At 55.7% G+C, this 14,248-nt stretch overlaps 1 protein-coding gene across 1 annotated transcript in view; it reads right to left on the bottom strand.

The window, feature by feature from the left end:
- Window positions 1-14,248, bottom strand: part of SORCS2 (sortilin related VPS10 domain containing receptor 2) — a 495,273-nt gene that overhangs the window by 15,646 nt on the left and 465,379 nt on the right. Inside the window, exons 15-18 of the mRNA XM_036853888.1 lie at window positions 9,493-9,613; window positions 8,497-8,630; window positions 7,606-7,734; window positions 5,176-5,347 (exon numbers count right to left, since the gene is read on the bottom strand). Coding sequence (XP_036709783.1) covers window positions 5,176-5,347; window positions 7,606-7,734; window positions 8,497-8,630; window positions 9,493-9,613 — 556 coding nt within the window. The remainder of the gene's footprint in view (window positions 1-5,175; window positions 5,348-7,605; window positions 7,735-8,496; window positions 8,631-9,492; window positions 9,614-14,248) is intronic.

Below are 14,248 nucleotides of genomic sequence, written 5' to 3'. Positions count from 1 at the left end.
TGGGGCTCCCAGCCTGGAGGGCTAGGCTGAGAGCTGTAGGACGTGGGTGGAAGCAGGGGCCAGGGCCAGGTTTGCATTAGAAAGATCACCCAGCTGCAGAGAGGGAGAGGGGTCAGGGCCCACGGGTGAAGGCAGGGAGGCAGTGCAGGGGTGGGGATAGGGGCCAGGGAGGCCCACCGAGGCCTCAGCCAGGAGCCGGGAGGGCGGGAAGGGGCCTAGCACATGCTGGACAGTTTCAGTAACATGTCTAGGAAGATGTGTGCGTGTAGGAAGACCCTTAGTCTCCCAGGAAATTAAGAAAACATTATTTTTCCCTCTGTGATGCTGCGATTCCTGCATTTTTCTTTTATCTCATTCTATGTTGTGCCAGGAGTGATGGTCGTATGCACGGGCTCTGTGCAGGAAGGGGCTCCCACCCACCGCTGCCTCTTCCAGGCGTTTCCCCACCCACACAAGCTGTCCAATCATCCGTATACTCCCCGCCACGAGCCTTATCCTTCCAATAACTGTATTTTCCTCATAGAGTCGTGGGGAGGAAATTGAGTGAAGGGAACAATAACTTTTTCAACTTTCTGGCAAGAAGTCCTCACATTCAGTCTCAGGTTCTCCCTCCCTCCCCCCACCCCGCATCGTCCCTTCCTGCCACCCCTCCCCCTGCTTCAGGAACACCCAGGAAACCATTCCCTAGTGATCAAGAACAAGCAGGGTCATCACTAACTGTTTAGCAATCCTCTTATTTTACACCTGCCAAACCTGAAAACTGGATAGAATACTTTTAAGTAAATTATGTTCATCTAACTTTCTTCACAAATATGGTGTAATAGGTTGAATAGTGTCCATCCCTGCCCCCGCTCCAATTCAGTCCACTTGAAACCTCAGAATGTACCTTATTTAGAAATAGGGTGTTTGCAGATGTCATTAGTTAAGATGAGGTCACACCGGATTAGAACAGGACCTAAATCCAATGACTGGGGTCTTTATAAGAAAAAGGAAGGGGATTTGAGACACAGGAGAAGCCATGTGAAGACAGAGGCCGGAGGGAATGCGGCCACAGCCCAGGGATGCCTGGAGCCCCCAGAAGCTGCAGAGACAAGGAAAGATCCTCCAGAGGGAGCCCAGCCCTGCCGACACTTTGATTTTGGACTTCTAGCCTCCAAACCTGTGAGAGGAGAAATGTGTGTTGTTTCAAGCCACCCAGTTTGTGGCCACTGCTGTGATGGCCTCAGGGACCTTATACAAGTACATTCTATTATCCCCATTTTATAGGTTGGAAGACTGAGGCTCTGTGAGCCCAGAACCCGCAGGCTGACCCACGGACCGGTGCTGTCTCCGTTTAAAGGCAGTCTCATGGGGGCCGCGTGTCTCAAGTCCGATTTGTTCCGAGAGGGAGGGGTTTCCTGTATTGCATCCTGGGAGAGGAAGGTGCTTCTGGCTGAGTCGGGACCTGCGGCTTTAACGGGCAGGTGCCGCCCCCTCCTGGGGACCCTGAGTCCTGCCTGCAAGCAACTAAGACAGGTGCAAGTTTAACTATTGAAACATTTCCTTGTTTAAAACACCTCGTCATAATCGGGAAAGTAATACAGTGTCAATGTAGGACAAGGAGAGAATACAAAAGGCAAAGCGAAGAAGCTAGAAAGGAAAAATGGTAACGTCACTGCAACACCCACCACCCACACCGTGGTGTTTCCAGGCAGATCTGTGTGCGTGTGTGTGCGTGTGTGTGTGTGTTTATTACTGCGTGCTTCAAAAACACTCAGATGTTTTATGCTGAGCCAACTGCCAATTCACATGTAACTGTAACAGATGATACAGAGAGCCCCACGTCCCTGGTACCCAGTTCCCCATGTGCTAACATCCTGCAGAACATCAATATCACAAATAGGGAATCCACACTGATTCAGTCACCACTGGGGTCCCTCCTGCTGCCCTTTCACAGTCATACCCGCCCCTTCCATCATATCCCTGACTCCATGGGATTAGAACCTGCTCTCCATTTCTATAATTTTGTCATTTTGAGAATGTTCTATAAATGAAATCGGAAAGTATGGAGTCATTGGGATTAGCTTTTGCATTCAGTATAGCTCTCCGGAGATTCACCCAGCTTGTGGTGTGTAGTCTGTTCCTTTTTATTTCGGAGTACCACCCACGGGATGGACGTGCCACCATGCGTTATCCATTTGTCCATCCAGGACATCCGGTTGTCTGCAGATTCTGGCTGTTATGAATAAAGCTGCTGTGAACCTTGATGTAAAGGTTTCCCTGTGAATGTAAGTCTTTATTTCTCAGGAGTGTAATTGCTGATTCCTATGGTAGTTGCATGTTTAGCTTTTAAAGAAACGACCAACTTTTCCGGAATGGCTATACATTTTACGTTCCCATCAGCCATGTAGGAGGGATCCAGTTTCTCTGCAGCCTCGCCTGCATTTGGTGGTGTCACTATTTTTTAGTTTAGCCATCCCTGTAGGTGTGCAGTGACACCTCTTTGAGGGTTTGATTTGCATTTCCCTGATGGCTAATGATGCTGAACATGGTTTCATGTGCTTATTTGCCATCTGTACACCCTCTTCAGTGAAATGTCTCTCCATGTCTTTTGCCCATTTTCTGACTGGATTGTTTGTCGTCTTACTGTTGAGTTCTGAGTGTTCTTCATGTATTCTGGGTACTAGTCCTTGTTGGATGTGGTTTGTAAATATTTTCTTCTATGGCTGCCTTTTCGTCTTCTTAGGGTCTGTCGCAGAGCAAAATGTCGCATTTTGACGAAGTCCCATTTATCAGATTTCCTTCATGGGTGGGGCTTGTGGTGTCAAGTCTGAGAACTCTCTGCCTAGCCCTAGGTTCCGGCTATTTTCCTCTATCTTTTTTCTAAAAGGTTTATAGTTTTCCATTTTCCATTTAAGTCTGTGATCCACTCTGAGGTGATTCTGCACCAGGTGTGAGGTTCATTTTTACCGGCTCTTCATGTGCTGAAGCCCATCCTCCCTCCACCGAGATGCTTTTGCTCCTGGGCCAAAATCAGCCGGGCCTGCTTGTGTGGGTCTGTTTCTGGGTTCTCCATCAGATTTTCAGTGCTTAAATATTTACAGAACTTGGATCCCCCTAAATCCAGCGCTGTTTCCACACCTGGGTTGGGTGTGTGCGTCTGTGGTTGTGTTACGAATGTGAATGCGTGAACACGTATGTGTGTGTGTGAGTGTCCGTGTGTGTGAGAACGAGCGTGCACCAGTGTGTGTATCCACCTCAACCCTGCACCCAATCCTTCCCAAGTCTCCGACAGGGGAGCCAGCGGCCTCTTCCGGACAGCGGCGTGCACTGGACTCTCTCCCAAGAGCATCTTTCTGTTGCCCCCTCACCTCCGCCTGCTGCAGCCGAGAGTGCCAGCCCGCTGGGGCGGTGGGCTGCCAGGCGTACCCTGTCCTGGCTCTGGATGGAGCACCGCAGGTGTGACTTAGCTGCTGGGACTCCAGGCTCTAGGGGGCAGCAGGCGGCCGTTTTTCTTGCAAATCTGTCCCAGAGCTCCGGGCGGCAGCTGGGTCCCCTCTGAGGGTCCGGGTGGTCCCAAGCTGGGCAGGGGGCTGCGTCCTCCTCTGCTGTGAACAGGGTCCCCCACCACCCCAGGGCTGCCCGAGGCTGAAGCGTGACTCTCAGAACCAGGCTCAGTCACCACAGGGACGGGGACAGGCGGGAAGGGGAGGCCACCCCAGGATCAGCTCATTTCTGGGGGCCGTGAACCAGGCGCTGTCCACACGGAGCCCCAGGCCTGGACCCAACGCCAGCTCTGTCACTGTTACTGTGTGGCCTCAGGTGAGTGGCTGCACCGGTCTGAGGCTGGGTGTCCCCAGCTACAAAGCCGGCTGATGGGAGCACAGCCCTTAGACACGGGGAGGGATGACACACGGGTGCCCATGAGTACAGCTCCTTCCTCTGGACCAGAGCCCCCGCTTTCCAACATCAAAGACCTCTGTCAGCATCACCCTGCCCCACCTGGGCACATTTTGAAGGACATCTTCTAAACGAAGCACATGCAGTTACAAAGCCCCACTCATTTCACGCTGCATATTTGTTAACCGAAGACCCAAATGCGCAAGAGAGCCATGCGCCTGGGAGAGGCTGGGACCCTGGGGGTGGGAACAGGGGGTTCTGACCTCCCCTTTGTGCTTTTCTGTCATTTTAAATTTCCTGCACGTTTTTAAGTTTTTCTAATTTCTGCTTTTGAACGTTCTACAGTGAGCATTTGTTACTTCTATAATCAGAAAAATAAGCATGCTGCATATTAGTTTAAATAGACTAGAAGGAAATAAAAAAATTAACAGTGATTACCTTGGGAGAACAGGATTTTTGGTGATATATTCTTATGTTTTTAATGTGGTTTTCCAACGTTCTACAATGAATATATACTGTTTTTAAAATCAGAAAAAAATGTAACACTTGTACTAAAGAAAAAAAAAGAAAGACAAGGAGACGGGGAGGAAATTTATATATTTATATATAGGTATGTGTATATATATATTTGTGTGTCTGTATATATGTGTGTGTATATATATATATACAGACACACAAAATATTTCTATATCCATCCATCTGTATTTGTATCTATGTCTATCCATTATCAATCTATCATCTATCTATATCTGCTTATCATCGATATCTATCTCTCCATTTACCTATCCATCTATCTATCATCTATTACGGAATTTGTCTTTGGCTATGAGATTATAAGTAACGGTGGGTTTTGTTTTTTTTTTTTTGGTTTGCATCATCGCATTTATTTATTCATTTATTTTTACAGGTTTTTTTTTAAACTTCCTGCTTTTCTTATGATTCCAAAATTAACTAACTCAGTATAATGAGAGGTTCAAAAAGTTTTACGGCCGCCCACAGGAAGGCAGAAATCTGACGTCACCGCGCGGTGAACACACACACAGAGATGTTTGAAGCCACGCCCCCCTGGGCCTGGGCCTGCTGCACGCGGCTCAGTTCCCTCCCTGCCTCTGCCCTCTCGTAAGAGTTTTCTGTTTCATCGTTTCAGTGCTGGTCTGGACCTGGGAAGGGGGGAAGGAGCCCCCCCGGCCCACTCTCCCCTCCCGCCATTCGGGAACCGATGGTCCAAAGACGCTACGTGGAGGTGGAGAGAGCGCCGCCCGGCGCCCCGTGTGCCCGGTTGCAGCGGTCGCTCACCTGTTCCTGGCGTACCACGAACAGCACGTCCTCCCCCGGCCGCACGGCCACCGCCTCGCCGCGGATGCTGACGTGCAGGCCCCGCGGCGGCAGGAGGGGGCACTGCAGCTGCGCCGGGCTCTGCCGCGGGTCCACGCCACCCTCGCACAAGTTGGACACCACCTTCCGGTACCTGCGGCCAGACAGCGAGTCAGACAGGCGGGGGTGGGGCGGGCCCTGCTGCCCGGCCGGACCTGCTTGTCGCCGAGAGGTGGCTCTTGGCTTGGCGAACTCCATTCTTCAACTCCCTCCCTTTCCCCGACTCCACCTGTTTGCTATTTCTGCCCCATTTTGGAGATGGGAAAACTGAGGCTCAGGGGAGGGAATGACCAGTAATGGCAGGACATGCTTCCGTCACTGGACGTTTCCTTGGTCTGCTCGTATTCTTACAATAATGGTAACAGCTGTTGTTGCTGAGGGGAGGATTGAAGGAGTCAGTCTGAATTTCGTGGCTTTTCTGGGAAATACGGTCCTGGGAGGACAGAGTGCCCAAGAGGGGCCGGGCCTTACCGCTGATGCGCCACATGGCTGTGAGCAAACATGCTCCCAGGGGGCTCCTCTCCCATTACGTCAAGAGAGCGGGACCAGATGACACCTGATTCACCAGCTCATTCACACAACACGAATTTACTGAGCATCTGCTACATGCCAGGTGCTGGGGTACGAGGTCATCACTCACAGCCCTGCCCTTGCAGAGAGGACTGTCTAGTGAGGGAGGGAGCCCTCACCAAACCGTCCCCCACATCAAGGCAACATCGCATCTGTGACAGGGGCTGGGGAGGGGCAGCACCTGGGAATCTGGTCCCTGAGAAAGGGGCTTTCAGCTAAGACCAGAAGGGTGAACAGGAGAGGGAAGAGCATCCTGGGCAGCGGGAACAGCATGTGCAAAGGCCCTGTGGTGGTGGTGGGGGGCGGAGCCAAAGCCCAGAGTGGGCAGCAGGTGTGGGATGAGAGTGGGGAGGGGCTGGTGGGCAGAGCCCAATGGGCTCTAGTAAACATTTAGGGGGCGACGGGAAAACCACTGCTCGGGTGGCATCTTCAGACTTGCCACTTGTGATGCTCCCTCGACACCGGGATTCTGGGTCTGCAAAACTCACATTACTGCCAAAGTGCCTGGATCTGCCCAACTCCTGTGCCTGGTGCCCCGCCTGCCCTCACGGCTCTGCCGCTGAATGAACATTCAGAAGTTTACCATGCAAAGACGCATGTGATCAGTTTGGAAGAAAATACGCTCCCTACGAGCTACCCAGCCACAGCCCCTTGGCACCCAGAGTGTGCAGATGGTATGAAATGAAACCCTCTGCCCTTGATACGGGTCCTGGCTCTGCCATCTCAGACAAGAGTTCCTGTGTGCCAAGCCCTGGTGGGTGCCCTGGAGCAGCTGCTGTGGCTCCCTGAGGGAGGGAGGGATGGATGGACGATAGATGGATGATGGATGAACCGTTGGAGGGATGGGAGGATGGATGGATGATGGGATTTATGCTGCTGAGGTCCAAGACTGCTTTTCTGCTGCGGCTTCTTTCTTCTCGGGCTTTGCACTGCCCCATCCCCAGGGGCAGTAATGAGGATTTTCTAATAAGTCCATAGGCGGTTTACTCCCTCTCAAAACTTCCCCAAAGGGAAGCAGAGACTTTTAGATAAAGCCTGTTTAGGGCCTCTGGAGCGGCAGGTTCACAGCCTTTACACACCTAACATTTTTATATGACGTTCATCCTTGACACGCCACATGGTCAGCCTCTGGTGGAGGAAAAGTGTCATAACAGCTCACACCTGTGGAGCACTTAACCCTCACGTAGAGCGTGTGTCCACCACGCCACACACTGAGGGACCCGCTACGTGTCGTGGAGCTTACCGTCCAGTCGAGGGGACGACTGGGTGAGTGTGACAATAACTGGGATATGCGCCCTCACAGGGTAAGCTCAGGGCCCAGGGTGAGTCAGGGAGGCCTTCCTGGAGGAGGCATCGTTCAAGCTGAGACCTAAAGGGAGTGTGAGCACCTCCGGCCCAGCTCAGGCCGGCCTCACTCAGTGTTGGTAAATGGGGAAGGGTCATCCCAGCACTGCAGGGGCTCAGAAGGACCAGGCGAGGGGTGTTACTTCTCTGGAAGGGCTCAGCCTCTGCAGCAGGTGTGAGCTACAAAGCCCTTGGACCTTCTCTGCCTGTTGTTCTCTGTTCGGAGCCAGATCAAGGCACTTGTTCTCCCTGACGCTGACCCACATGGGCTCTGATTGGAGAGCCCCGAGGGGTCAGTGCCTGGGGTGACTCTCAGGAACCCCGGCACACAGGCCATTCAGCTCCGACTTCTCTTTCCCTGACTCCATGCGGGGAGCCATGGGCACCAGGCAGGAAGGCAAGGGGCCAGCCACCCTGGTTCTGCCCCGTGCTACTCACCCGAGACTGCTGGTGTAGGTCTGGCCCAGGACACAGTCGTCTGGGGGGGACAGGGGGTTAAACCAGAAGTTGGCAAAGCACTTGTTGGCGTCAGACTCGGAGGAGGGGGTGCGCTCAAATCCGTAGTCACTGGGAGGAGGGAAAAACGGCCGTCAGGAGACAGCGTGGGTCAGGGGCCTAATGCTGAGGACGCAGAAGGGGATCCACAGGGCCCTGTCCCAGAGGGAAGACAGGACTGAAGGCCGACAGTTACGTTCCAGGTGAGAAGGGATGCAAAGGGGATTCTAGCAAATCACAGGAGAGCACTGAGCCCAGCCTGGTTGTCCTGGAGGGCTGCCTGGAGGAGGTGGGCTGAATCTCAATGGAAGATCAAGAGGCAGTCAGGGAAAGAGGGGGGAAGGGCACTGCAGGCAGGGACCGGCCCCTTCAACACTGGTGCAGGGAGACAGTGGGGAAGGTGGCTGACGGAGAGGGTTGAGGATGGCTGGGGAGGGAGGCAGGTTCCAGAGCTCGGACATCCTTCTGTGGGCAGCAGGCGGCCACGGGAGTCCTTGAGCGGAGGCAGGGGAGTGGTCAGGGGGCTTTCGGCAGAGTCTCCGGACAGAGGAGAAGGGGCTGGGTGGTATAGCCGGCCCCCGGGATGCCCTCTGTGTTCCTCAGTTTCCCCTCCCACCTGTGAGCAGTGCCACGTGCACTGGTTTTGGAACGAGGCCCATGAGTTCTTTAATGCGGGCTGGACCCAGTGGCTGGGTCCTAAGGCACAGAGTAAGGGGGAAGTGACGGAGTGTGACTCCTGAGACCTCCCCCGGCATCACCTGCGGGGACAGCGGCTGCCGGGTCACCAGGCTACTCAGGCAGCCCCAGGGGCCCGTGGCAGAGCGGGACCCTCACCAGAGGAAGTCCGAGTCGCGGCACTGGCACACGCGGGCCGTGAGCGCCGCCGTGAAGCTCCGACCCTTGATGCACCAGGACGTAGGCTTCCTCCTCCGGAAACTCCTCTGCTGGCCCAGGACGCAGCGGTCGCCCTGTGCAGGAAGGCCAGGGTGAGGGCCACTCTGCATCAGCTCCCACCCCTCCTGCTGCCGGTTCCTCACTCGCCGGCCAGCCGTAGGGGCCGGGAAACCGGGGCCCGGGGGGAGGGGTGTGCGTGCCTGAGGCCAGCCTAGGGCAGCCTGGCCCCCATCCCACCCGCCCTGGCATTCACTGAGCTCCCACTGTGTACAGGCTCCGTCTGGGCCCTGAGGGGTGGCAGGGCTGCTGGAAGAGGCCCCTTGCGTTCACTCCTCAGGCCTGACGGTGCCAGGTGGGCCCTGTGCAGCTGGGGTGAGCTGCGGCCTCCAGGACACACAGTAGGTCCTCAGCCGATGATCAGAAGAGGCCACACCTGTGTGAACGGGAGCCGTGGTGCAGGGTCCCCCCAGCAATTCCAGAGCCCCCCCTCGCTCTGAAATCCTGTCCTGTGGCCACACCACCTGCTCTGAACTGCACTGGGAGGCCATTGCGATTCCTCATTTATTCCTCTCCGTGTGAATATGACACACTTTGCTGTAGAAACATGTATGTGTTTGAGATTATGGGGTGGGGCTGCCCCAGACCCACTGGGGTGTTACCTAATATATGATACACATGCCCTGTTACCGTCCCTCGATCTGAAAACTCCTGGACCCCGAGCACGCCTGCCTCCAGGCTGGCTGGGGCCCTGTGCACCTGTTCCCCTGAGTGTGACTGCAGACTCTGGCCCAGGCAGCCCCAGGCCCCAGAGGGGGCCAGAGCACCCCGAAGGAGGGCTGGGCATCTGAGGGAGGCCCTCGGTCCCGCAGGACGGGGACTCTGTCTGGCGGAGGGGGCCCTGCGTGGTGCCCACCCCCAGCCTGCGGCCAGGCCCACCTGCAGGTTGGTGAGGTCCCAGGAGCTGTAGTCCTCCTCGCTGCACTGCCTGGAGAACCAGGGCCGGAAGTCCACCTTGACCAGCTCCCAGTCCGAGCGGAAGCTGATGTGGCCGAAAACACTGGGGGGGGGGGCGGGGGGAGGGGCGGGAAACCACCTTAGTCTGGCCCGCCCCCCAGGCGCCCACCGCGGGCCCGCCCCTGCCCCCGCTGGGCTGCCCTGGGGCCAGGCACCTGCCCTGGGCCCGGCTGGCCACGAGCATTTGGGCGTCGGCGTTAGTATTCCCACAGTCCTCACACATAATCTACGGCTCGTTGATGGCCTTGGTGGGGGTCATCCCACCTGGCCCCCCGATGGACGAGGAAGCCGGCACGGTAGGGTCAGGAGCTGGGCCCTCCCACAGCCCCCATGCTAGTCCCTGCAGAACTGCTTTGCAGAATGATTCGTGGTCAGGTGTCTGCGTCCTGTGCTTTCTGGCTTCTCCTCGCCTTTCTTCGCACCTGACCACTCCAGGAGGCCTGCGCTGCAGAAAGCCAGCTCCGCCTAGCTGGGCCGCAGCCTTTTCACCCCAAGCAGAACCGACAATCCAAAGAGAAGTAACGAGTCATCACACCGGCTCAGAGCGGCGGGGTGGAAAGGATCTCAGTGCGGTCCTTGCTGCGTGGCCCCGGCCTCGGTGGGTGGAAGGAGCAGGGGACAGAGCACCATGGGGGCTCTGCAAAGGCCAGTCCTCTACGGAGCACGGGCAGTGTGCTGGGAGCCCTGTGTAGGCTATCTGGTCTAATCCTCACCACAGCCCACTCTACAGAAAGGAAAACTGAGGCACAGAGAGGTTGAGTAACTTGCTCAAGGTCACACAGCTTGTTTGTGCCATTTCTTCTCCCTCAGCAGGCATTTGTTGAGTTGCCTACCATGTACCCAGATCCCTCGCTCTCTGGGAAGGCTGCTGCTGAAGGGATTTCCACCTGATCCTCCCAACACCTCACACCTGGGCTCCAAATACCAGCACAGAAGAGGGGACCAGCCTGTACTTCTCTGGTCCTTCTCCAGTCCACCCTATAGTACCCAGGCCATATTATCAGAGGTCAAGCATCTGGATGGAGGAGGTGAAGCACCCACTCTGGTCTTGGTCCCCTTCCGCGCACACCGACAGGAGCCGGATACTCGGGGGAAGCCAGTCATGGTCTGAAAGGGTGCAAACCCCGTTCTAGGAGAGTAGTTGAGAAGGCTCTTGGAGTGTTTTCTGGAGGATATGATGGCTGGCTCTGAATGTCTGAGGCTGACATTTGAAGAGGAGTTTTGGAGTTTTGGCTCCATAGGGCACCTCTGAGCCAGGTAGGCCTGGGATGATACCCATTTACTATGTCTGTGACCTTGGGCAGGTCCATTCTTCTCTGTACCTCAGTTTCCTTGGCTTTAAAATGGGGACAATAACACTGGCCTTTCAGGATCGATGGTGGATTAGCAATGGTTTGTGTAGGATGCTTGGCACTTAGTAGGAGATTTATACACACATATGCACAACACACACTTGTGCACATACACCCATGCACACGCACATGCTCACACATTCTCACGTGCACACACATTACCTCTACTGCCCAGAACAGTCCCCCGAAGCAGATACCATGATCTTTATTTTACAGACAAGACCCTGAGCCTCTGCAGGGGCTTCCTCTGATCCTAGCAGCCCCGGAGCCTCCCTCCGTCTCGGCCTTGACCTGCCTCTGTGGCCCGCCTCTCCGTCCTCCCGTCCTGGGCTCTGAGATCACTCTCCCTCCCCGATCGCCGGCAGCCCTGGTGTCTGGAGACACCCTACGCTCCTCCTTCCAGTCCTGGCCTCTCGCCCGCTCATGTCTGGTTGTGAATAATCCATTCTGCTTTTCTCCTGCCTGAGGTGCAAGTCGGAGCCCCCGCCGCTGTTTCTCAGCCTGGGGCCTCTCCTGATGCTGATGGACGTGGCCCAGCAAGGACCGAATGGCCCGCTTCTCCTCCGCCGGGTCCAGCTGCGCCCGCAGGTGCTGTTTCTGATGGCGAGGTTGTAGGAGGCCCGGATGGTGGTGACCGTGGCCGTGAAGGTTTGAAGGTGTCTTGCCGGTCCTCTGTCCTGACTCCCATCCTGACACGGACAGCCTTCTCCCTGGGAGTGTCACCACGTGGGGATTTTCTTTGTCACAGTGTCCCCTTCTCCCAAGCAAAGCCTGCTGGGTTGGTTACTGAGAACAAGAGGGTCTTAGCTCCCTGAAGCGATGTCTCCAAGGGACAATTTCCGGGTCCTCACACAGCCTGAGCTGCGTCTCTTGCTCTTCTGGAAGCCACGTTATGATGGAGGTGACAACAGCAGGAACTGCTGGCCTATACTCTGTACCTGCTACACGCTCGACCTTCCATCCTCTCCTCCTCGCCAACCCCGTGCGGAACGTACTGTTAACATTCCCACCTTACGGACGAGGAGACTGAGGCCAGGGACCCCCTCAGGATGGCACGGCAGCGGCCCACCTCCCGGGGGAGCCAGGGTCGGTCCCCGGGTTGGCGACCACGGGGCTGGGATGCTTTGCCCGGGAAACACGCACTGGCGCGAGCATGACCACCGCGCAGTCTCCCAGGCGGGCGGCACAGGTGCCGCCGGGGAAGTTCCTGAAAAGAGGCTGGCTTGCTTGATCTAACTAATCCCCTCCGTGTCTTTGAAGTCCTGCCTTTTATGAAGCCCAAAAGCTCAGCTGATACTTCGAGAAATATCTGTCATCCAGCTGATTCTGAGTTTTAGGAAGGAGATGCCAGAGGGAGGCGATTTATTGCTTCACAATTCATAAGGAAAATGTGGGTCAGCCTCTGCAGGTTAAGGAGGAGCCCCATGCCCTTCAAAGAGCTCCCTCCCCTCCCCTAGTGCAGCCCGGGGAGGATCTGGGAGCCCCACTATCCCCCCCCAGGGCCTGGGGGGCCCTCACCCCTCTGAGGCTGCACCGGTGGGGATGGGAGGGTAAGCAAGGGTGATCCAAGCTGAGGGAAACATCCCCAAAGGTGACTACGGTCAGCTTGGACGTGACCTTTGGGCAGATTTGGATAAAGAATCATCTGGGGAAATGCTCTCAACTGTGCAGGAAATAGGACAGCGGGGGATAGAGAGAGAGAGGCAGAGAGACAGAGGATGGGGAAGGGAGGGAGAGACACAGAGACACAGAGAGGGAGAGAAGGAGGGAGACAGGAAGGGAAGGAGGGGGAGTGGAGAGGACGCTAGGTCCGGGTGGGAGCAGTTCCAGCAGTCTGGAGAGATGCACCTTTATTCTAACATGCCAGTGCGTTCCCTCTTTCAGAGTTGGAATTATTTCTGTGTCAACTGGAATTTGAAAGTGGTCTGACGATGTGGCACAGTGAAGTAGGAGGCCTGTAGGAACAGTTCCGATGCTTTTTCAAAAAAAACTTGAGGTTATAGCATCTGGCTCTGAATTCTGCCAAGAGTGTTCCAGGAATAAAATGCCCCATCTGTTGATGAGTGCTGAAAACCGGGCTGTTTCTGGGGCCAAACCCAGCACTGATGCGGTGACAAAGGGCTTGACGTCCTGAAGCTCCTAGGTCAATGCCCTGGGGTAGAAAGTGCTCCCATTTCTCAGCTGGGGAAGCTGAGGCCTCAGACCCAGCTGAGTTGTTCAACCTCTGCAAAACCAGCACGGGCCAGCCATCTCCCCTGGTGTTTCTGACGCTTCCCTCTTGCTCCATGGACTCTGGTCCTGGAAAACTGGTCAACAAGCAGAGGGTCCAGGCTGAGCCCGGCCGCCACACCACAGAGAGCCCTGCATCGGCCCAGGCTGGAGTCTTCCTCCCACCCCTGCCCACCCCAGACCGAAGCCTCCAAGAGCACGAGGGGAGCATAAATGTGTGACGTCCTGAAAGATTTAACTCATTCCAGGGCCAGGGAGGAGAGGAACTAGGTGTCCAGGGAGAAGCACAAGTGGGGCGTTTAGGGAATTAGAAAGGTGATTGATTCCTGACCCAGTTTTTGTAGGACAGCCTCTGGGGTCCCCCTTCCAGCTCTGGCTCTCCAGGAACCATGCAGAGCTGATGCGAGGGGTCCCCCTTTCCCACCACTCCCTCGGTGCAGAATTATTGAGATTTTTAGCACTTCTAGAAGAAGGGGGAATAAATCCTCCCTGGAGATTTCCTATGAGAATAAAATGAGATAACGTAAAAAAAAATGGACCCATAACATATAGTATGTGCTCAATAAAGCTTCATTACAGAACTTGTTGCAAGAGGCCATACTGGGAAAGATGTAGGGCGGATGCCGTGTTGTCTCAGCCCTGGTGGCAGGGGAGGCCCCCTGGAGGGGCCACTGAAGCCAGATTTAGGTCTGGCAGGAACTTAGATGGCTCTCCTGTCTCCAACGTCCTGAGAAAGGAGTCCGCACTACCGTTTCCACATCCCTTTGCTCCATCTTCCGTTCCCAGAAGCCTGGGCGGTGGGCACACAGGTGGCCCGCGGTGGGGAGCTTACCAGAGCTGTGCTCCCAGCCCCCATCCCAGGCAGCCGGAGGAGCCTGGCGCGGGGGCGTTCACATGAGCACCCACAGGAGCCCCAGGGCAGAGGCGGGCCTGGAGGGGTAATGTCCATACTGGGCGGTTTCCTTCCAGTTCAGGCCTCGGGCTGGGGGTCAGGCACCCCTGGGGGCTTATCCGAGTGGCCCCTCTGGGGCATTCAGAAGGGTGAGGGCCCGGATCTTCACAGGTGATGGGGAGCCGGCCGGGGCAGGGGCGTGAAA

Source organism: Balaenoptera musculus, chromosome 5 (assembly GCF_009873245.2).
Source record: "Balaenoptera musculus isolate JJ_BM4_2016_0621 chromosome 5, mBalMus1.pri.v3, whole genome shotgun sequence".
Classification (NCBI taxonomy): domain Eukaryota; kingdom Metazoa; phylum Chordata; class Mammalia; order Artiodactyla; family Balaenopteridae; genus Balaenoptera; species Balaenoptera musculus.
Note: the sequence above shows the minus strand (reverse complement) of the source record. Positions and strands in the feature narration are given on the sequence as shown.